Genomic DNA, 23,829 nt, shown 5'->3' with positions numbered 1-23,829 from the left:
GACTGAACTAAAGCAGCCTGTTCACTGAAGACGCAGAATGCTTGTTGAGGCCAAATGTTGAATACTTTAAGGCATATGGTCATAGCACAAACATTCATGCATTTATACTCTGTAAATTCCCCCTGATGGTAACTTGTGATTCCTTTTTTCATTTTTATTCACTCATTCCTGACTGCACATCTGACGGGGATTAAAAGCTTCAGATCAGGGAAAACTCATCTTCATTTTTTTTTTTTTGTGTGACAATGCAGTAGTTAATGATCACTGAATCCAAAATATCTGGTTTATGCATAGACAGAAACTGCCCTATGTATGGCACCAAAGTAAAGGGCTATTGTTATTTTTCTCTCATCTGCTCTCCAAGATTATGCTTTCATTAAAAGAAATATGAAAACACTTATTAATAAGAACTTTTAAACGCCAAAAATGAACACTATGCTGCTTGGCAATGAGGTACATGCACACAGACACACACACACCCACACGGACATCCATAATCGCATAAAAACATTTCCAAAGGGCCATTCGATGCACCAACCGACCCTCCTGACAGTTTATTATAAACGGGGAGAAAATGGAGGAGCAGGAAGCCTTAAAGAGGAGCCGTCTCTTCCATTAATCTCTCTAACTGTCATTGTGTAACTACAACTTCAAATAGACCATGTTATTACTGTCATCATGTCCATGGATGAGTTAGAAAACAATGGCTCATCTGAGACACCGGTTGAGCCCTATTCCCCAACTCACATGTGATCGTGATTTCTCATATACACTCACAAGATGATGGGTTGAAAATGAGCCAATATAGAATACAGCTAGAAGGATGACAGCCTCTCTAACACGTCCGAAGCATTTATATGTGCTTTTTGGAAAAAGTTATGGGGAAACCTTTGTTCTTCCATGAAAGCTGACATATTAGCCACTGTAAATGGTTGAGAATAGACAGGATGATATAAAATGCAGCCACAAATGTCTGACCTGAATTTTATGTTGGATGTCCTACCAACCAACATAACATACTCCAACAAATAAGAAATTCATACATTAAAAAAAACCCAAAAAAAAAAAACAGCTTTATTCTTCTGAAGCTTTAATCACACTGACCTATTTCCTTCTCCTGACAGATTGTGTTTTTTTTATGTGTCATGATGTATGTGAAATGTGTTGGCCTTTAGAAATGGATCCACCTCTAATGAGCCAATATGCAGACAAACTGTACATACAGAGAGCTTGTTGCTACTATGCAAATGTTTATGTATACTATAGATTATCCAGTCAAGTTTAGGTATCAATCTTTCTACAGCATAGCATTATTGAAGATCTCTACATGTCATTAAAATGATTTCATGTTGTCATTATCAAGCAAACATCCACGCTGTGTCTCGGTGAACCTGTCTCGCTCTCCCCACCATCATCTTACAATGCATCAGTGACAAATAAAGACTTACAGGATTGTCTACAATCCTCTGAGGACCCACCACTTTGTTGGTTCCACTACAGGGCAATGGCATAGCCTCCCATAATTACGCAAATTATTTGGCCATCAAGTTTTATTTCTAACTCTTAAATTATATTTTCTCGTTTCCTTTGTAATCTATTACAACCACACAGCTAAACAGGGCAAGGATGGATTAGCAGAGAATTTCAAAAGCACTTAACCCTGGATCAGCTTTTAATGACACTAATAGCTACGGTCAAAGGTCTTTCTCTGACAGAAAATTAGAATGAACATACATCTCTAATCCAAATTCAAAGTAGGACTGCAAGGAATCACTTAGGAATTCAAAATTAAATCATAGATGAAACAAACAAAGCCACTTCACTCAAACACAATCGCTAATTGGTTTTATTACAAGTTGTGTTACGTTCTCAAAGCAGCATCATAATAGGCATGTACAGGACCAGCCAAATGTCTGGATACACTTTGCCACTCAAATGAATAGGAACGTACATCCTAACTTTTGGATGGTACTGCATGTAATTCAGTATCTGTGATGGACTGGTGACCTGTCCAGGGCGTACCCTGCCTTCGCCCAGCAACCCCCATGACCCGGAAACGGATAAACAGTCGATGAATGAATAAATGAATGTATGCATCTAATTCAGCAGCTCATTGGAATTTTTGCCTAATTAGCAGGTTATCTTTGTTTTTAAAGTCAATGCGGTGTACCATGTGAGAAGCTCCATAATATAGCCTTCTTGGGTGACTGACACTCCAGGAAAGGAGAGCCAGTCGTATGGCACAGCATAATATATTACACACACATGTATATATACATGCAACTCACCCTATCTCAACTTCAAATTTGACGAAAAGAAAACTGTTTTGACTTCACATCCGACCCCTGAAGAAGTAAAAGTCCATAGTGGTGAAGACGACAGAAAGTCAAGCCTTGCTCAGCTACGTTCAGGGAGTTAACCAGCAGCTATGGTTAGAGTAGTCAGAAACACAATAGCAAGGAGTCATATACACAACAGAGGAATTGTTACCGAGAGATTTATACAAAAATAAAACCTTGTGGGTGAATCAGACATTAAAGATATAAAGTAATTCAGTAGAGCTGCAGTTGTTTACTGCAAAACTCTCAAATTGTACTTGAATAAGGTTGCAGAACAGCAGGTGTACAGCATACAGTTGGCAGCAGATAATGATAATGCCTACTGAGGCAGAGAGCCATAGCAGATGCTGAAAAAGCTAGATGAGGTTAAAAACAGCTGTACGGAATATTGCAATTTTCTTATTTTTCAGGCGTTATTGTGATCTGCCAAAGCTAGTGGTGGTAATACACCCTCAGAACGGGAGGGAGGAGGAACTTTTTTCATGCATTGCGGGTTGAACCTTAAGGAACCATCTGTCAACAGCAGCTATGATGCACACCCCAGATTGAAGGTGTTGCACAGAATAGATAGTTTGGTCTTCGATCTTCTTTTCCCACTCTAGGCAAACAAAAAGACCTTTTCACATTAGTTTGTCAACTATCTTTTTGTCACAAGAGATAACCAATGCTGCCACAGAGCTGTGTAATGGATTTCCAGCTTCCTTACGTTCTGTCTCAGTCTCAACTGTGACTTTTCTGGTGCATGTATATACTTGATATACTTCACCTATATTGACATGTCAATATAGGTCACCTTGTCTTTGAGAAAAACACTACAACACTTCGTAAGTGAGCATAACGTCATGCAGAACGATGGAGATTTCTTACCTGATTCCTCTTTTACACATATCATAGTGTCCTGGAGCAAAACACTATTTCCCCAATTTCCCCGATGGGTCTTCTAGTAAAGACTATAATTTATCAGCGTACTCAAATTACAAGATCAACACTCTTTGTAGGGCAGACATGAAAAGCAGCAGTGATAAACAGCAGATGGCCATAACTTTATTGAGTGTGGTCCTTGTGCAGCAGTTAATCCCTAAAAGAACAGGAGTTCAGATGTTTGGGCCAAATTTATGGCATACGAACAGCAACCCATGCTGTCACACAACTCAAAAATTTAATTAATTACGTTTCTCCAATGCTGAGCTGAATATGAAGTGTGTGTTGAATGTGAATGTAAATATTATCACCCAAAAAGTCATGTTGTGTTCCACATGAAGGCAGGAAAATATAAGGATCTGTGAAAAGGATTTGCAGACAATTGCTATAACATTTATTAACCTCTGTTTGCCTGCCTGAATTTATCAAACCAAGCCAATCATAAACTTGCAGGAATAATGCCAACATGAGTAGCTTGAAACCAATTGAGAGAGGACATGAAAAGTCAAAATGCCCTGTAATTGTAAACACTAGCATGACGTACCTCAATGTGCTGCCAGAAGCACCAAGACATAACCCACATGAAGATCTGTTGTGAATCACCAAAAACAATTCAATGGCTGTAGTAGACTGTATTTGTTGTTTTCTACTCACGGTTTTTAAACAGGCACCACAGCAAAGCTCAGGGTTCCCAGAGAAAAACAGCCAGCAGCACCAACACCCTCACAGTTTACTGACAATTGCCAAACGCACAAAATGCCCAGCTGAACTGAGCGAAGACATCCAAACATGACACGCGAACACAAAAAGCTGTATTTTGGTGTCCCAAGCAGTAAACAGTGATCAACTGAGCCTTGAGAGTAATGCATATGGTGGGAAAAAAAAAAACAAAACTAAAAACTAAAAACACACATTTGTGAGACAATGATACTGAAGCACCAAGAGCAACAGCAGGAAAACGCTAGATTATTGCCTTTATGTGAGGGCTTGTGGGCAACCACTTATATTGGACTGGTTATAATCCAGAGTTGTCAGCAGCAGCCAAATATGAAAGCAGCCATGACTATTTCCGCCATAAATTTGTCGAGGAGGTGCATGATTGAACTTTTGCTCACGGGCTTGCTGATTAAATCCTATCAACTAGCTGGTGATGCTCCTAAAAACAGTGAGGAAAGCACAATAGATTCTCATTTTAGCGATGACTCAGTGGATTACAGTTACACCTCAGGCAAATGTTTATTTTTTAAAGCATCCTCAGCAGAAGGCAGCACGGCGGCACATTGGTTTGGCTGTTGCCCCACAATAAGAAAATTGCGTGTCCAGTTCCCGGCCTAGGGCCTTTCTGTGCTGAGGTTGCATGTTCTCCCCATGTCGGCATGGGTTTTCCTCAGGGTACTCCGGTTTCCTCCCACCGTCCAAAGACATCATGTTTGGGTTAATTGGTGACTCTAAATTGCCCATAAGCGTGAGTGCGAGTGGTTGTCTGTCTCTGTATGTTGGCCCTGTGATGGACTGGTGACCTGTTCAGAGTGTACTCCGCCCTTGAACTATGTGAGCTGGGATTTGCTCCAGCAACGCCCACCACCCAGAAACGGATAAGCGGTAAATGATGAGTGAATGAATCCTCAGCGGAGAACAATTCTTCTTCCCAGTTACTTAATATCTGGGGATACACGTAGGTGGTACGATACGGGGGCTTAATTACCAAGGAGTTACCTCATAAGGAGTTCCTCTCAACTCTGACCCATCTTTTCAAAAGAGAGAAAAAAAAAAGCTCAAACTACTTACAACTAATGCATTTCTGACAAAGCCCCTTCAAGGCCATGTTCTTAATTAAGACTATTCTGAAATAATCAACATATTAAATGTCTTTATGTGTTTTGAACGCTAAAGCCATTGAACAGTGAAGGCGAATTGGAATAGCTTGTTTAAAAAGCTTTGTTTCATTCCTCCTCTGACCTGCCCCTCCAACAGGCAGATAGACATGTCAAAAGTACGAATGAACACAATGATTTTGCTCTCGTATGCATACATGACAGAGCTGACCATCTTAGCACAATAATCGAAGTTAACAGGATTGACTGTAAAAATGAGAAATTTGTCATGGTCTTACAAGATAATTAGAGGAGCACAACCCATTCACAAGAGTGACAATCAGCTCAATATTAGCAGGAATGTAATATATATATATATATATATACTCATTATATAACACAATAGGAAGGATAGCCTTCATCTTTGAAAAACAAGGTCACCTGCTGTTATTCTGCTGATGTCCTGCACGCACACATCTCCACATCTCCAACCACACGCACAGTATATGGGGGAGTGCTGGAGGTGGACAGGAAGGATGCTTATCTATAGGACAAGGATCTCAGCGGATGGAGTGGAGGCCACAGGCATTCACAGAATGGAAAATAACTATCTGACTGGCACAGTGGCAGACAGTCTTGACAATTCTGTTACATTTTATGGTAATAATGCATATACCATTTGACATCCAAGCATTTGGCAGAGAGCACATGAGGGAGTTATGACAAAACTCAAATGTCTCCAGTCACTATAGATCCAATTTGTGTGTCTCTCAGGGAGCGCCGACGTCTGTGAAGCCTTTTGTGGCAGTCTTTCAGGACATCTTGTTTTCAGACATTAGCAGGACTGTAAAATACAGCATGTTTTCAAAGGCACACCGTTTTATATGCATGAGAATGTTTGATGTTTTTCTGTTAATACCAATTGGAAACATCAGTCTTAATAAGCAACACAATTCCAGTATCTAGTATGACCCTAATCTTCTTTTCAAAAGAGCTATTTTGACACTGGGGATAAAACACATTACAATTTGAATTCATTAAAATAGAAATAAGTGGCGAGTTTGATATCCCACTACAGAGAACATGTATGGTCAAACTAGAATAACCATAAATTTGATTAGATTTTTTTTTTAAGACAAAAGCAATTTGAAATGTTATGAGAACTGATACTTTGGTACCAAATTGATGTGAAAAATTGAGAAAACTTTTTTTTCCCGACTGTACCATCAGTATAAAAGGTAGCATAGATGTCAAAGCGAGAACAGATGGGATTCTTCCAAGACTGATGAGAGCAGTATAATACCACCACAAGTCAAGTCAGCAACTTTTCGGCTGGAACAGCAGACGCAGCAAAGCTAGTGATGGTATTTGCCCTACTTGTTGGGCCAAGTGCCTCATCATTAAGTTGGAGCTCCTGGTAAAAACAGGCCTTATTGGCAGGGAGTTTATGTGTATGAAGTGAGGTTAACTTAGCACATTGTTGAAACATTTACAGACATATTTCAAACAGACTTGGTTTAAACCTGGTCCATATCTGGACTATACTTGGGGTTACATATGGATTATGGGAGTCTACTGAGCTGCTCTGGCTTCCTAGCTGCCAGGGAACTGCAGAGAGACAGAAAAGGCTCACATCCATTATGGAAAATAAACGACTTTTATCATTATTAAGAGATGAATTGGAAGAACAGCAAAATATCCTAAATACTGAAAAAAGAGCACAAAAGAGGGAGCAAGAGAAAATCAGCAACAAAGCTTTGTACCAGCTACTATGTCCAATTCTCCATATCAACGAAAGATGTTAGAAACCCTGAAAAAACTCTATTCAGTCCTGGAGGTAAATAAGAGCATTTCCATGCCGTACATGGGGAGTGTGTGTGTGTGTGGGGGTGGGGGCTGCAGGTTCAAGAAACTGGCCTTTAGTCTTTTGCTGCATTTCTAGCACTTCAAACTCTCTCTCTCACTAAGACTGTATAATAAGAGCAAAAAATCTAAAAAAAAAAAAAAAAAAGCTAATCTGACTGTTCTAAGTTTCTAACTCAATTATTGTAGGTTTAATAAACTTTAAATTACACGTGTTTGGTGAACTTGTCTGATGAAATTAGGTTTTTACCTTGTCGAGTGAATCATTTCATGCATGACATGAAAGGGAAGGAAGAAACTCAGCTGCATTAAAATACTTTACATGTGATCACAGAGAGTAGGAAAAAAGTAAGCACATAAAGGGCTGAAACTGACATCATTAATATGCTAATAAGCAAATTGCTTTATCTAGCAAGTTGTCAACACAGGCTAGGTGGGGCTCCATGAGTTGGCTGAAAACACAGGTTCAGACTGACTCAAATGTTTCCACGACTTGTTAAAAGGAGACACTCGATGGATACATGTATGCTATTGTGATGTAGTAGTGTAGAGTTAGTTTGTCCATATATCAAGGAGATGCATTTAGTGCAGAATATACAAAAAGACAGAAAACAACTACGCATTGTGACAGCCACGTGTACACATGATGAGCCAATTATTTTTGCCAAATTATGACTGGATGATCTCGTTATGGGGGGCTTCTCATCAAAAAAGCTAGTTTGTTCTTTAATTACTATTTTCACACTTGGACACAAGATTCTGGGTGGACAGCACTTCCACAACAACAGGTTTTCTGTCAGGCCTTGCAAGTACAATTCTTGATATTTTAGCAATGCCGAAAATTAACAGCACACATACTGTTTTCTTCACAACCAAACTCCTACTTAGTCTATTGAACAATGTGCCTATCCTTGCTCATTATTTGCATGGCGACACTTTCTCATTCTTTCTCTCTGCCTCCCTATCTTTTTTTTTTTTTACCCCATTCAACCGTGACATAAGAGGATGAGTAGCGGTGCACTGTAAATTTCATCTCTGTCAAGCCAATCACTTCTAGCCGTGGCTCGAGGGGTAACAGCTGCTGGTAGGTGGTGAGATCAGACTTTGGCTAGACAGAGGTATATGCTGGATGATAAGATAGCAACTGTTTTCTGGAGAGATGGGCCAGCCATTAAAAATTAAATATCCTCATCATGCTTCACCTTAGCAAAGACCTAATGAAGTATCAAGGATGACGAGGAAATCAGAAAGTAAAGTACATCAGCTGAAGCAAAAGGTTGTTTTTTGTGAAGATGACAAGTCTGTGGTGGCCATCCAGGGTTGTATTTGTTTAAAAGGAAAAGTCACCTCATACCTTTTTATTGTTGAACTACAGTAGAGGTTATACTATCTTTCCACCCACACCCTGGACAGATGTACTTGACTTTAAATAGCCAATTTGTTAATGTTAACATTGAGCTCTTCTCCACCCTCAGAATAAATCCACGAGGGTATTAGCTAGAGCAATCTCCTGTTTCAGGGCTGAGGGCTATTAGAGGGCATTACTGCTGAGGCCATATAGGCCCTGTTAGTGGGCACTTAACCATCTGTACACAGATCTCCACTTTAGCACTTGGTGATGTTTTCACACAACTGTTCCTAATCTTCATACTGACCTTTACAAACCCAAGAGCTTCATGCCCATTCAAGCATACTGGAAGCAATCATAGAAGACTTTCCCCTCTTTAAAGGATGAGAAATACGCTGTCACAAAATATTCAGTGCTACAGGTCCAAACTGAATATGAATATCAAAAGCTCAAATGGCCACTTCTCCCTCGCTGCCCCTCTTCTTTCTGTGACTTAAATCTGCCCTGGTTTTATGTCCAGGGAAGGACATGTCTTGGAAGGTGAATGATTCGGTCTGACTGGAGACAGCAAAAATGAACAGGTCACCTCGGAGTCCCCACTGGTTGATGGGTAATAAACCTTGTCATTGAAATGTGAGCAGAATGCATCAGGTTCACTGTGTATTTATGTGACAGCACTGAGCTTCCACACAGCCAGAGCTGGAGGAAAATGTATTCCAAAAGCATTGCAAAGATGTGTAGAAAATTAAGATGCAAACTGCATGTTCCATACCAATGTTCCTAGTAAGAAAATGATATTTGTCTGTGCAAACGTGAAGCAGTGTCAACAGTATTAATGGGCTAATTTCTCAATGGCTTTTGTATTATCTACATAGTAGAGAACAAGACTGGATTTCTAATATTGATTGTCAGCATCTGCATTCTATTCCAAGTGTCTGGAAACAATCAAGCCTGTGTACTAGTGACTACAGAACAGTGTAGATGGATGGTGAGGTCAACCATGTTCAGCTGTTTATTATTGCTTTAAAACCCTGCTTCTACTTTACAAATCACAGAACAGTTTGGGACCAGAATGCCTCTTTGTATTCTGGTCCCAACTTAGCAGGACTTTTAGATCCATGGACTCAGGTCGGCTAGTCCAGACAAGAGTCCAGAATAAACATTTTTTTGTGTGAAATGCGCTATAAAAATAAACTTGCCTTGCCTTGCTTATCGGTATGAAAACTGAAATGCATTTTTTTTTGTTCATTAGATGACCAAGTGTTGACTCTAAGGAATTCCTGAACGGGTTAATTTCTACTTGACTAGGAAACAGAGGCATTAAAATAATGTAAAAACAGTTAGCTGGTATAATTTGTTTCCTACTTGTACTGCACTAGATTTTATGTACAGAAAGCAACTGTTACCTAGCAACTTACCTGGTTTTTCAGATCCAGTTTCGGGCATGGGCGACCTCCATTGAAAGCCTTCTCCCTGAGCCACTTGGACCGGATTTTCAAACCGCCGCCACAGGATGCACTGCAGGCAGACCAAGCTGACCAGTCACTGAGCTTACAGTCCAAGGGGCAGGGAATGTGGCAAACCTCCACCATGTAGCCTGAAAGTGAACATTGGCAGAGAAGATGAGGAGGCCTGATTTAGACCTGGTCTGGAATCACATTAATAATGTCATGTCTGTGCACTGCCAGACCTTTGTCCTGCTCACCGTGACACAGAGAACTCATTATTTGACTAATGAGTGTCTCATTCCTACGTTCTGCCAACATGGCTGAGTGAAACTGAGTGAAAGGGTTTTCACACATTGATACATTTGTTCTTTACTTTGTTTGCCAGTGTGAAATATGGTGATAAATAGGACAGGTTAGTTGATATTTTCGTCTTCACATACTGGCAAGCCATGAAAAGGGTGATTTTATTTTACCCATTAGCACACAACTACATAGTTTCACTTAAAAAACAATAAAATAATCAATAACTACATAATTTAAGTAATTAATTGATAAATAAATAGTGTGATATAAAAATCTACTTGAAAATTCACTTCAGACATTTAATTGAAATGTAATTTAGAAATGCAAAAAATGTTATTATGAATGTATCAATCATATGCTGTATGACTTTAAGGTAACAATATGTTTGAAATTACATATCCACACAATATATTAATCCTACCTGTGTTTGTGCACAGCAGGGGGTCGACCAGGCGTCCCTGCTGGTCGATGCAGGCCACAGCTCTGTAGCGTAAGCCTTTGCCACACTCCTTTATCTCACGGTGGCTCATCCAGCCCTGAAGGGACCCTGAGACTGAAGGATCAGGCAGGATGCAAGCGGACCAGTTCCCACTGGGCTGTGACAAAAATTCATCGCAGGGGCAAGCTTCTGTCTCCTCCAGTGGGTACAACTCCTCATTTAGGCAAAGCTCCCGTTTTTTGCTGCGACCTTCGACATAAGATGGACAAAAAAAGTGCAAGGTTATTAGATAGTATAAATAAATTCCCATTTTTTTCACAAAACACTTAGATGAGAAACAGAACTCCAATCGAATATAAATAAAAGTAAACCTAAGACTATTTTTTACTTATTTACAACCATTCATTATGCATTTAAAAGTCAGCAGGTAAGAAAAAAACTTGTCAATTTTTAATCTGTCTTGTCGCAAATGTGAACAATAGACGCCAGCATTTATGGAATGGCTTCCATGCTACATTTATTTCATTTGTTTTTTGTTTTGTTGTTTTTTTCTTGACTGCAGCACACATTGGATATAGTCCATTCCATCATCTTCCTATAGTGGTGACTTTTCATTCAACATCTCAATGGCAACCACAGAGTTATTTTCAGGCTGCTAAGATAGCACTTAAATCCTTGCATCTACCTAATTGTCAAGTCCTTACTGGATTGTTTCATTATTCTGGGTAAAGCAGTGTCACCTCCTGTAAAATGTGCCAACGTGCAACATGACAGTGTAGTACTGCATTAACAGAGAGCGAGGAGACAGCTGCTACATCAGTCCACAGTCTATGTCAAATTACATCAAATATTCTGGTTCAAAAATTATTTCAAATATATAAAAAATAAAAGAAAAGGAATAGCAAGTCATGCAAACAAATATCACATTGGTGAGAGAAGTCTGTTTATCCCATTGTCCCAGATTATTGCATCTTTATTACTACAATATGTTTGGTCCTTTAGATTTAGTATGCCACTTGGTTGCTCATTTCAGTCCTCTGTTTCTTAGAGTCTGACTTGATTTTCTCCAGAAAAAAACAAATGCAAGCTAATACTTGTGTGAAGCATTATTCAAAGGCACTCTGAATAACCCCAGGGAATGATTAGTGCTATTTTCAAGCATATTATAATTTCTTTTTTCTTTATTTTGAAACCGCCTATGATAACAGAAAGTTAAACATCTGTATTGAGTTACTAATATTATAAGCAAGAAAGGTTAAAACCAGGTGGTTAAAATAATTTGTTTTCATTTATAACCAACACATTCTATATAATTGTTGTTTCTATGTTATGGAAAACATATTTTTCTCCTCGTGCATGTTGAATGCATGCTCCTGTAGCATATTTTGGCATAATTCTAAAGCTCCAAGTTACTGTAAAGACAGCGAAGAGAAATACTGTAGCAGCTGCATCCAACAGAAATTGACAAGTTCTTACCCATAAAATAATTCTCCTGGTAAACATTTATTTGTGTCTTTCATTGCAGACCAGCACACAGTGGTTGCAGTTTATTATCAGTGATCAACATTGCACAAATGGGGAATGATTCTGGGCACAACAAAGAAGCAATGGCCGAAGCAGTGCAGATACTGACACACTGTTATAAAGTTCAAACTTCTCATGTGATTAAGTGCTGTAGTTCTCTTTTCGGTGGGTCCCCTTTCCCCCATTTTACCTTGTCTTATTTATTTATTTATTTATTTATTTATTTATTTATTTATTTATTTATTTATTTGCTGCTTAGTAATGTCATAGATTTCCCAGAATACCTACAAACATCCCTTAGTCATTGCACTGTAAGACACAGAAAGGCATTTGCAGTATTCTCCATTACAAACCACAAAACACAAGTCCTGTGGGTGGTCTTATCATCTAAGACTTCTTTTGATAGAGAATCTGGGACCAAAATGCTTTTAACAAATCAAACATTATTTTAATTTTACCAGACATATGTCAACACATATCACTGAATTTTAGAGAGAGGTATTAAAGTTTACTAGTGGTTTTCATTTGCCCTTGAAATCTAATTTGAACTCTAAATAACCACCTTTTTACAGATATCCCAAGACCTCAATTAAGACATCCATTACAGCCATTAGAGCTGGTACACCTCGGGCTTCAAATAATTAGTCATGTCCATTATATCTGAGCAGGAATGCACTAAAGCAGATGAAAGATCTGTCAGTTTCAATATCTGGACAAATAACAGACAGCCGTCCATCTGCTTGAAAAATCTTTCCCATCATCGATCGTCTGCTTCACATTATGGGAAATGAACAGAGACAGCTATGTTGTTCTGTCCGCAGCAGGTCTGAATATCCTGCAATCATTGACACATGGATGTTACTGTGTCAGATTTCGATTTAAAAAGAGACACTGTCAACATCTCTTTAAGTACATGAATCAAATGATAAGATAATTGGTCAGAGCACACTTAAAGCTGGTAATATTGAGAGACAGTCCCTGGTAATGGAACTGAGTGAATGCAGTTCTGCGATCAAATTTAAACATTTGACATCTCTTCACATTTCATTATTCTCTAATGAAAAAGTGTTACAATTCACTTTCCCCCCAAAATATTCTCTGTCTCAAAATTGATTCGTAGACAACTGGACTGGTTGACGTTTCGCCTCTTATCCAAGGGGCTTCATCAGTTCATGTTCGTTGGTCTACTAGTCCGCACTAGTCTGATGAAGACCGTAGAGAAAGACCCAGATATTTAACCTCTATGGGTGTGTTCACCAAATACCTATTAAATGTTGAAACGGGATCCTTCCAGCGGTTACAAAAGAAAGGTCATTGAATGTCTCCAAAAACTACAACAAGATGGAGTCCTTGACCGGCCACAGTATCTCCGACACCATCCCATGCTTATACGAGAACAATGACCTGGATGAATGAGAATCTTCATAGACATACCCCCAAATTATTATGAAAAAAATCCCTGTCTTTAGACCTCCAGTCCCAGACCAGCAAAATTCTTTAAGACCAACACCCTCCAGCTCATAGAGAGGTCATTATAAGTATGTACCAGTAAAACTGTCAAGCTTTGGAGCACCTCTATTACAACAGAGGAAACACCTGCTTATTATCAGCAATGCTATTTTGGCTATGTCAGCATTTACCTCAAAAGAGCTAATGTGTGTATGTGTGTGTATGTGTGTGTGTATGAGCTCAAGTCAGCAAGTTTACCTAGTAAACTCTCTTAACCATCATATATATGATGCCATAATTCAGAATTATTAATAATTTACACTTGTGAGAGAAACAATGTGTTTTTCCCGCTGCACTTTTCATTCTTGTGCTTTGAGTGAAAACACATGAAATGAAATGAAAACACATACATTTTGTTTGACAGAATGGCTTTTAAATGGTTATTTTCCTGTTGGTTCATTAAAATAACCAACCGATTAGAACTGAGACTATTAACACTTTCCTAAAAAGGTGACTATCTAATTGTCATAATTAGAGTCCACATCTTATTTCTGTAGCATCAAATGGAAGTGCTAGCAGAACTCCTTGACGTGGAACAGATGGAGACATAGCCACACAAACACATACATACAGACACACTTACACACACGTACTAGCAAATCCTGGTGAACTTCTTGCAGTTTTGCTAATCCTGCTATGTACTCGTGCACCCCCCATTTGTTTCATGGATCCCGCTTGCCCTCAGCCACCCGCGTGCCAAGTGAGCAGCCCATCTGTTTCCGAAGTGGGCCTGATTGCAAACAGTCCTCATAGGGTGTGAACTCACTGCTGATGCACCGCAATTCAACCAACAATCTGTTCAATCTACACCACTGCTGGTGTTTGATTGAAGAGTATGAGTGCAACATCGCTTCACTTTGACAACTACATTAAAGGCAACAGCACCGCACAGGCCCACAGAAGCCACTGTAATATCCGACTTGTTTCAAAAGCATCGACTTTAATTGGGCACAATTTACTGGATACTACATGCGCAGATTATCCATTAACACCATCACAATTAGCTTTCTTCCATGTTTCTGTAACAATGTCAAACCTACAAACGAGGAGCAGTTGCAAATGCTGACTGAGTGAAGGACCTTTAACTTCCTTGTGAAATGGCAGGTGCATGGATTAAGAACCTTGATAAAGAAGTCAATAGATAATCGTGAAATCTAAAAGTGCTTTTCCTCCACTTGACTGGATTACTGACCACACCATGGATTTTCACTAGCGTCATTCCAAGTGGCAGAGAGGATAAGAGGAAAAAGCAGGGTAGAGGGGAATGACCTGTAGTATAGGTCACATGCTGGAGTCACACCCGGGAGGCTGCTATTACACTGGCATATGCTCTAACTACTCAACTACCAGTGCTGCCAGCAGTGTTTTTTCTTAATAGTTGCTCTGCGATATGTTCTGCAAAATAAATTACCATCTTAATGTTTGCCGATTGTTTGAATAGGCTGAATTAATCCATGACAATTTATTTTTGGAGTTAAAATAAAAAGCCGCCTTTGTTGACTGCAAAAAAAAAAAAAAAAAAAATACCCAACAAAACTGAGTAAATGGCGGCGCAGTCCATTTCACCACAGAGAGTGGCATCCAGAGGAAATGTAGTTACTGGGTCTGCTATAGTATCAACTGAAAGAAAAACAAGGGCATCTAAAAACTAGTTACATAATGCTTGTGGGATTATGGCAGTATTTATCTTTCTATTTATAATAAAAAATATTTGAGCAACACAGCAGATTTTAAATTACTAAACTTTTTATTGCTACACATTTTGCAATTTTAGCAAATACAATAGCAAGAGCTAACAATTTGTACTGGTCAGTATTCCCAGGACATTTGACAGTCTCAAAAGAACAAGTCTCTCCATTTTATTGCACTACACCTCTCCTATAATGCCTCTTTTTGAATGCATCCACCATGAGATGGTTGCATAATGAATTCTGTAGAGCTCTTCTCCCTGCATCTGGCCCGGTGCTGTACTCTATGTTCAGTCAGGATGACTTTAGCGCTGCCTTTCGAGTGGGGTTTTCTTGAGTGGGTTGATTTTCTTAAATCAAATAAGCGACAGTTAAATAGTATCCATCCATCCATCTTCTACCGCTTTTCCGTTTCCAGGTCACGAGGGGTGCCGGAGCCAACCCCAGCCAATGTATCAGGCGAGGGGCGGGGCTCACCCTGGACAGGTCGCCAGTCCATCAAAGGGCCAACACACAGAGACAGACAGAGACGAGAACCATTCACGCTCGCATTCAAACCTACGGACAATTCAGAGTCACCGATTGACCTAGACTTGCATGTCTTTGGACGGTGGGAGGAAACTGGAGTACCTGGAAGAAACCCACGCAGACACTGGGACGACATGCAAACTCCGCACAGAACCCACAACCTTCTTAGGAACCAATACGCCTCCGTGCCGTCCAGTTAAATAGTATATGTAATCAATTTAAATAAAATACATATAATATTCGTCACAATATTGTGACACAATTTAAGGCAGAGACAGAATCAAATGTCAAAAACAGTGACACAACCGTTTAGAAGAGGCGATGAATGCAGAGACAGCAACAGCAGTAAACTGATGAGCTGAAGAACTTAAGTATTCCATAAAGAAAAAAAAAAAAGGCTATTATGAAACACAAAACATTTAGACGCTCAGCCTGACAAAGAAGAGAATGTGGCTTAGTAGCAAAGCCAGATAGCGTAGCTAAAGCGTATATATCAGCCGTGCAGCTCTTACAGATACACACAAACTCTGCTCTTTGATGTGTGGGAGAAATAATTCACACAACTTAATGTTTGAATACCCATACAACACTCAACATGCAGCCCTCAGAGGGATATTAGCTATGGCTCAATGCACGCCAATATGCCAAATAGAAAAACATTCATCCTACCACAAAACAATATTTTTAATTACCCGAGTCATACTGTCCTTCATTCTGACAGGACAGAGTCACATTACAGCCAGATCTGCTTAAATGTATATCATTTAAAACATTAATAAATCATCAGCCATTTACTGTAAATATATCTCTTTAATTTGAAAGTAGAAGTTTTTGATGATATTGGTGATATTGTAATGCAACAGGAACTGTCAGTCCATGTTGGAAATGATATGATTTCCTGACGGCCCAAAGAGTCTTTTCATCAATCACCTCGACCGTATCGTCATTTTTTTCTTTGAACAATTCATTTTAACATACAAAGCTTGACCTTAAGATAGCATGTGGTGTTCAAAAATCATTTTAAAAATTACTACAGTTTCAAAGTGTGAACAACCTGCCAAGGATTACTTTTGTCTGTAAAGTCAGCACTCATCCAGCAAACACCTCACATCCTGGAAGAAGGTCTACACGCTGGGTTAACATGTGTTCATTCACTGCACCTGTAGCCACTCCAATGCCGAGCAAATACCCATCAACTTCCACGCTGTATATACGTACACATATACATTTGTGTAGTGTACTTCTTGTGTGCATTAGTGACAGAGCTGGAAGGCAACTGTAACAGCCTTTACTTGAAACAGCCCCATGGTATAAACTGCGATTGGAACTATTGGAATTGAGATTTTATTTTGTTTTGGGTTTTTTTTTTTTTTCTTCCTACTTCTGAAGAATCTAAGACACATAATTTACTGCTGAAAAGCATTTGTTTGAACAACTCTGGTCCTTTAAAATTCAGTTTAGATACAGAATACTTTTCAGCAAAGCTGTATTATCTCAACAGAGACCTTGGTGAGCTGCCAACTTTCCTAAACCGCACTCAAGAGCTTATACCCACAGTGGGTTTGTTACCTGACAGATGAATTTAAGCAAGTGTCAAAAGAGTTGAAATAGTGGCTTATTATGACCATTGCCACCCACTGAACACGAACACGCATATGCATCTCAAAGCAACTCACCACTGAGCTCCGGCAGATTTCATGTGTTGGATTCTAAGAGCATTACAAACAGAGGCAGGGTATGTTTACTACAGCTCCTCTGGCATTGGATCAAATATTCATGAAGACAAATAGTATCCAGCCTTGTCTGCAACCACAGCATGTAATTCAGATTTTACCATCTGCACTGAAATACCAGATTACAAACGGCAAGAGACCTAATTTAGACCTGACGTAAGACTACGGGGACAGTAGAAAGTTACAGTAACGGAACTGCAACTGAAACGGTTGTGTGCTTTTCAGCACATAATTCAAATGCTGTTATTAATGTAAATCTTGAAGATCTAGGAATAGTCTTCTGTTACTTTTAGATGGAGAACATAAGGCAATTGATTCATCCCTCCGAGTGTAGTCTATACCACATATTACAGTATACCGGTGCTGCGGGGAACCCTCAGACAAAACAGCTTTTTAAATGTTATTTAATCTCTTTCATTTCATTTTTTGAACTATCCTCCAGCAATTTAAAATTTTGCCTATTTTTTTAATCTGGTTTACGACAGAAAACATGAAATCAGAGTGACAATTCTTTGCTGCATGTCCAGAGAAATTGTTTGCTGGCTGTTTTATTGGTTCGCTCTCCGAAACAGTGACAGAAGGCTAAGGACCCCATAACTGCATCTGTTTGGTAGGTACTAGGTGAGTGTAAACTAAATACATGTTGACTTACAGTGGGTAGGAGCAAAAGCATTGCCCTAGTCCCTCACAAAAAGTCAAGGTTAATGCTATCTCATGCATATCTCAAGCTATCTCAGGATTTCATTCACAAACTGAAAGACTTTTATAAAGAATAGATAGACAGATAGATTCTTAGGTTGCAAATAAATCTGTTAAGCACCAATTAACGTTTTACAGTTTCAAAATAGACAGCAAACAACACGAGTGCTTTAAAAAGCAGTCCAGAATACCTCTTTACTGTATTATATGGTGTGAGATTTTACCAAAAAGAAATTGTGAGAGTGCTTGGCCCAAGAGAACAATGTGTAGGCTAAACTGTTGAGTCATATTTGTGCACACAGAAGTAGAGCCTCTACCTGTGAGTGAGCGCTTGCGGCTTCTGGAAGTGCCACATCCAGTGCATTCGGAGAATCTGGACCATGCAGTTAGAGTGCAATCATCCTTGCAAGCCACACGGCAACCTCTGATCTGAAGGGGCAAGGGGCTAGCCCATCGCAGGCACTCCGTCATATTGGCCGATTCGCCTCTCTCGCCAACACAGCTGACTCCTACAAACACAGGAGGAGGCAAGGGCGTTACTGCATTTTATACAGACCATGCCCAAACCACAGCTCATCAGGGTAACTTTCAGTCACTGTTGCTGTTTGAATCTGGGTTGTTACGTACGGTTCTGATCCACATATTCATTGTTGCTTGTTTGCTTGCACAGGCCAAAAATTCTTTTTTTCTTTCTTTTTTTTTTTTTTTCAGTCCAATCGTGACATACGTTATAAAGAATATTCCTGCAAATCTTTCATGATAAGATCTACTGAATTGCTGATTCAACCTTGAAGCACACCACAGTTATCAGCCTACTTTAGATAAATATGATTTATTGAATAAAAGACAGACATTGGTAACAGAATGGCATGAAAGCTAATAGATGAATGACAGAATGATGTATAAACTATCAAAGTATTTGTATTTCACTAAGGAGAACAGACAGTACAATCCAGTCCTTTACAGTAGCTACAAAATGTGATTATGTGTGCAAAGAATAATTAATTGAGATACACACCAAGACCAGACGGAATACCTGGTCTGATGTAGGACTCAAGCAGAGTTTCAGTCCACCATGGCTGCTTTGATAACTTTGTAAAATGCCCCTGAGCAAGTTCTTTTGCATTTCCTTCACATCTCTTACAGCCGATAGAAAGCTGTCACTGAAGTGAGGCCAGTCTTTTTGGCAAAGACAGAAAAAAAAAAAAGCTTTTCATTTTGTTAAAATAAATTTTCAACGCACAGTTGAAATTTCTAATTACTTGTGGATCTTACTTGATCACACTAGAAAGAATAGGAGGTAATGATTAATTAACAGCTGAATCGGTTATTGAATTACAAAGAAATGTTCACGTGTTTTGCTCAATATTATTATATAATACATAAACCCAGCTATACAAATGTGAAAGGCTGGTACACACAAATCTCTTAGGGAAATAAATACCTTAAAGAATATTATACAAGTGTCACAGACATTCATATAATTATGCAAATATATGCAGCAAGGTGCTCCACAATCTTATCATTAATATTGAGGGAACCTGTGGAAGGGCATTTGCAATGTTAATATTAACCAGATACACTTCTCACAAAAACACACAACAAATGTCTACTTTAATGAATCACAGTAACATGTTAATAACGAAACAAAATTAGAAAATTCGATGTCATTTTTGCAGGATTTCAATAGTGACAGTAATGCTGTGGCTCCAGTGCCATACAATCAGCAGGGCAACATGGTGGGATAAGAATAATTTCCATAATTTCCAACATTTGATATTTCACACTGCATATCAAGTGTTCAGCTCTAAGAAGGGCAGAGACATAATGAGGACCTACAAAAATAGCTCTAAATGCACACTGAGTTAATTAAAGAAATTGAATTAAAAAGGAAAACTGAGCACAAACAAGCAAGTCTGAGGACACTGTCCCTGAAGAGAGAGACTATAGTATCTTTGTCAGGTGCCTGTGATCAGAAAGGGCCAGCTGACGGAACAATAGCTTCCTTTGAGAAGGTATGAAAAAACAGACCAATAAAAATAACAACAATCATAATAAAACACCACATAGAACACGATGCTCTATTACCTTGTTCTCTCTTGTATGCATGCATTGGAATTTAAATAAGGCAATGATCCTGGTGAATTCACACCCTCTAAATGCTTCCACATCATGAAAATTCACTGATCAACAAACACGCCTTCAACAAATTTTACTGATATCTATTTGGCTCTAAAACTCTGCTCTCTTATAAAAAACACAACCACCGGCTTTCTACATGTTGAGGAAGAGTGGGATTATTATTTTCATACATGGCCTTCATAATGTCAAGATGGCAGTTTTAATTATTGTGCCTTAATGTGACATCCATAGTCGTTACAAGTGAAAATCACAATGCACAAAAAAAAAAAAAAAAAAAGAAATTTAGAGAAAATAAATTTCATTTTTCAATGTACGTCTTTCGATCAAACACTGATAAAATGATGAACCTTTAAAAGGGAATTTTCTTTTACATGTAACAAATCTATTTAAGAAACACCTCACAATGAACAGCTGCTACAGTATTAGTCCCAAATAGCACCTTTGTGGAAATAATTATACGTTCTAATTGGCACTTAGTTCTGTCCTTTCATCTCGATTGGTTTCCTACCTTACCGAGCCCCCTCCAGCAGCAACAACCCCATTCTGTCATTGCCAGGTTATTTTATCAGTGGAGGAAAGAACAACAAGGACTGATATTCTGATGTTGAACTGAGAGCCATCCATTTTTAAAATAATTTTTGCAGCCTCTGGTTGCCCAAGCCCATTTGTGTGGTTTTTCATGTAATTTCCTTTTGCCAGTGGTAAGTCTTCTTTGTCACAGCGCCTCTGCCACTGACAGGGAGCGTCTTTAATTCCACAGTTACTAAGAGAGGTAAAAGTAATTGAGGCCCTGAAAGGTATAATGCTTAAATGGCTTGTCACACTACAGGTTTTTAAAAATCTTATCTGGGTTAATGGGTTAAAATTTTTAATTTTTTTTTTTTTTTTTTCAAATCATCAAATTACAATCTTCATGTTAATAAGGTTATATTACCTATGGCGTTATGCTTACTAATTGTTGTTTTTCATTGTGCACTGAGTAACTTTTCTTACAGCTAAATATTGTCAGTGTGACTCATTTTCTATTGATTCATTTCTCAAAACCGTACATCCAACTGGTTATGAGCCACAAGTTGGCTAAATTAAGACAAAGGGCATTCGGTGTGAAATCCATTAGCTCGTGGCTCAGATACATCTTTGCAGGTTTTACAGAGCTTCTTGGATCTGTTTAGTGAAACTGGTCTTTTCTTCAAGTCTTTTTCATTCATTCATTTCATTCTTCATATTTGTGACCGCGGACATGTCGAGTCATTGTGAGTACCACAATCCTCACCTCATTCAACCCCCAGTCACACATTAGCATTCATTCAACATGCATCCTTGGATCTAACAGACACACACTGGGGCCAGACACACACTGAGATGGGAGGAAGTATTTACTCAAGCCAAGGGCATATTGGCTTTGTAAATCACAAACCCATTTGGTAGCTTTTTTCAAAATCTTGGCCATAATTCTAGCCTACAGGCTGGACCTTGGGGGATCGCAGTGTACACAGCAATCTGACTGCTAGTTTTGGCCAGGCTGAAAATCCACTTTTACCATTCGAATATTCTACAATTCAAATGTTTCATCAAGCCATCTAACCAGTTTAATGATATTTCTATTCAAATTTTCATTTTTAAATTAAAAGCCAAGTGATCCCAGCAACCTCGCAACAAGAGGCTGGTGACCAGATGAAAATAGGAGTTGCTAGGCTGGTTGTGCGCAATGGATTATCTGCCAGCACTATTTCTGCAAGAATGTCACAGATGACAGAAAAACAAAAGTTAGGTACGCTCTTATACCTCCATTTGAGGCAAATGTGGCAACTAACATTCAGAGATATATTGAGCATAGTTTGGATGAAAAGAAAATAAGTGTAGATTTGCAGATGAGGAACAGATACAGATGTGCATTAAGTAGGATAATACAGACAAATGTGAGCTGAAAATCTTTAACAAGTGAGATTCCAGTAAATCAGATTGCCTGAGCTATGACACACAGAGGGACTGCTTATTACCACACTGTTGTCAGAGCAGTCAGACAGGAAATGCTTCCATTGGCTGTCTGCGGCCACCAAGACAGAAAAACAGAATTACCCCCCGAAGCAGAGAGCTACCATGCCAGGACCATGTCACCAAATTAACACTTGATGTTGACGGCTGACAGTTTGCACAGTGTTGATAAGGATTTCATCACACATTGCTGACATTTTACGTTATATTTTATATTTATTTACCAAGCTAAAATAACTAAATGAGGCAATTCCTGAATTATTTAAACATATGCTACAGTTCATTAACAGTCATTTGATCACTACCTAATGGTTTATTAATGGAGTCTAACAGATTTGTGAGTGTCTGTAAAAGACCACCGTGCTTCAGTGCCTTACAGTTTGTTTTCCCTGCACGACTCTGCAGCATATGCAGGGATTGTATCTATTGCTCAAGAGTTTTATTTCATACCAGCTCTAACTACTGCACTAAAGTTCCTAGTGTACATTTAAGCTTTGATTTCAAACCTAAATTTGTAGTTTTGTTGAATTTCTCTGTCACAGGTTATTTACCTGTGGAGTTATAGATATAATATAATACAGAAATTCATGTGGAAAAGACAAAAACACTCTTTTTTTTTTTCAAATGCAGCACTATAAACACATATAACATTTATTCATAAATTGCAATAAAAAAGAGCTCAGATGGCATGTAGCCTATAAACTTAAATCTCTAACTACCAGAACGAAAATTCTGAAAAACAAGCAATGGCTAATACATTTCATCATGATAACGCTGGACAACTTGATTGTTCAAATTTAGTTTCTCATTGTACGGGAATATTGGAAAGAAGAAGTTACCATCTCACACATTCTTTCCACAAAATGTGAACACAACCACTACAAGGAAAACGGACACAAACAAAAATAGCACAATGTTAAATTTCATGTCAAGGAAGTTCACATTTCAAACAAAAGTAAAAACGCAACACAAGACCTGGTCTAAAATAAAATATTTACATGTTACTGCACTCTGAACAAACGTGCATTGTGCGAATTACGTTAATGGAAACTGGATGTGCAGTTTGCATATGCAGTAACATATACTGTACAGTGTGTGTGTATATATACAGTACAGGCCAAACGTTTGGACACACCTTCTCATTCAAATGAATAGGAAAGTGTGTCCAAACTTTTGGCCTGTACGGTATACGGGGTAAAATAAAACAAAAGCTAATTGTTTATGATTTATTTTGAATAGCTAAATCAGACTAAATCAGTCATATACTTGGCTCAGTGTTTGTGCATTTTGGTGTTTATAGGGCTCTGGCAGGTAAATAGAGTATCATTAAATGCCCTTCACTAAAATAATTGGAGACTCCATGTGATAACTTTCTGCCTTTATACTTTGACTTGTCTTTATTCACCATGGTCCTTTCGTGGCTGCATTCCCAGTACCTCATCCTAATTATGCCCCAATTTGACATTTATGTGTCCTTTTCATTGAATCGGTTCAGTCATCCACTGAGTGAACATCAACTCTGGATGTCTTTAAAAT

General features: G+C 38.7%; 1 protein-coding gene across 1 annotated transcript in view; it reads right to left on the bottom strand.

The window, feature by feature from the left end:
- The window catches only part of thsd7ba (thrombospondin, type I, domain containing 7Ba), a 184,093-nt gene that overhangs the window by 20,056 nt on the left and 140,208 nt on the right, over window positions 1–23,829 (bottom strand). Inside the window, exons 15-17 of the mRNA XM_029530839.1 lie at window positions 18,474–18,665; window positions 10,458–10,724; window positions 9,704–9,882 (exon numbers count right to left, since the gene is read on the bottom strand). Of these exons, the coding sequence (XP_029386699.1) occupies window positions 9,704–9,882; window positions 10,458–10,724; window positions 18,474–18,665 (638 nt within the window). The remainder of the gene's footprint in view (window positions 1–9,703; window positions 9,883–10,457; window positions 10,725–18,473; window positions 18,666–23,829) is intronic.

Source organism: Echeneis naucrates, chromosome 21, assembly GCF_900963305.1.
Source record: "Echeneis naucrates chromosome 21, fEcheNa1.1, whole genome shotgun sequence".
Lineage (NCBI taxonomy): Eukaryota > Metazoa > Chordata > Actinopteri > Carangiformes > Echeneidae > Echeneis > Echeneis naucrates.
This window is presented reverse-complemented; position numbering and strand designations above follow the sequence as displayed.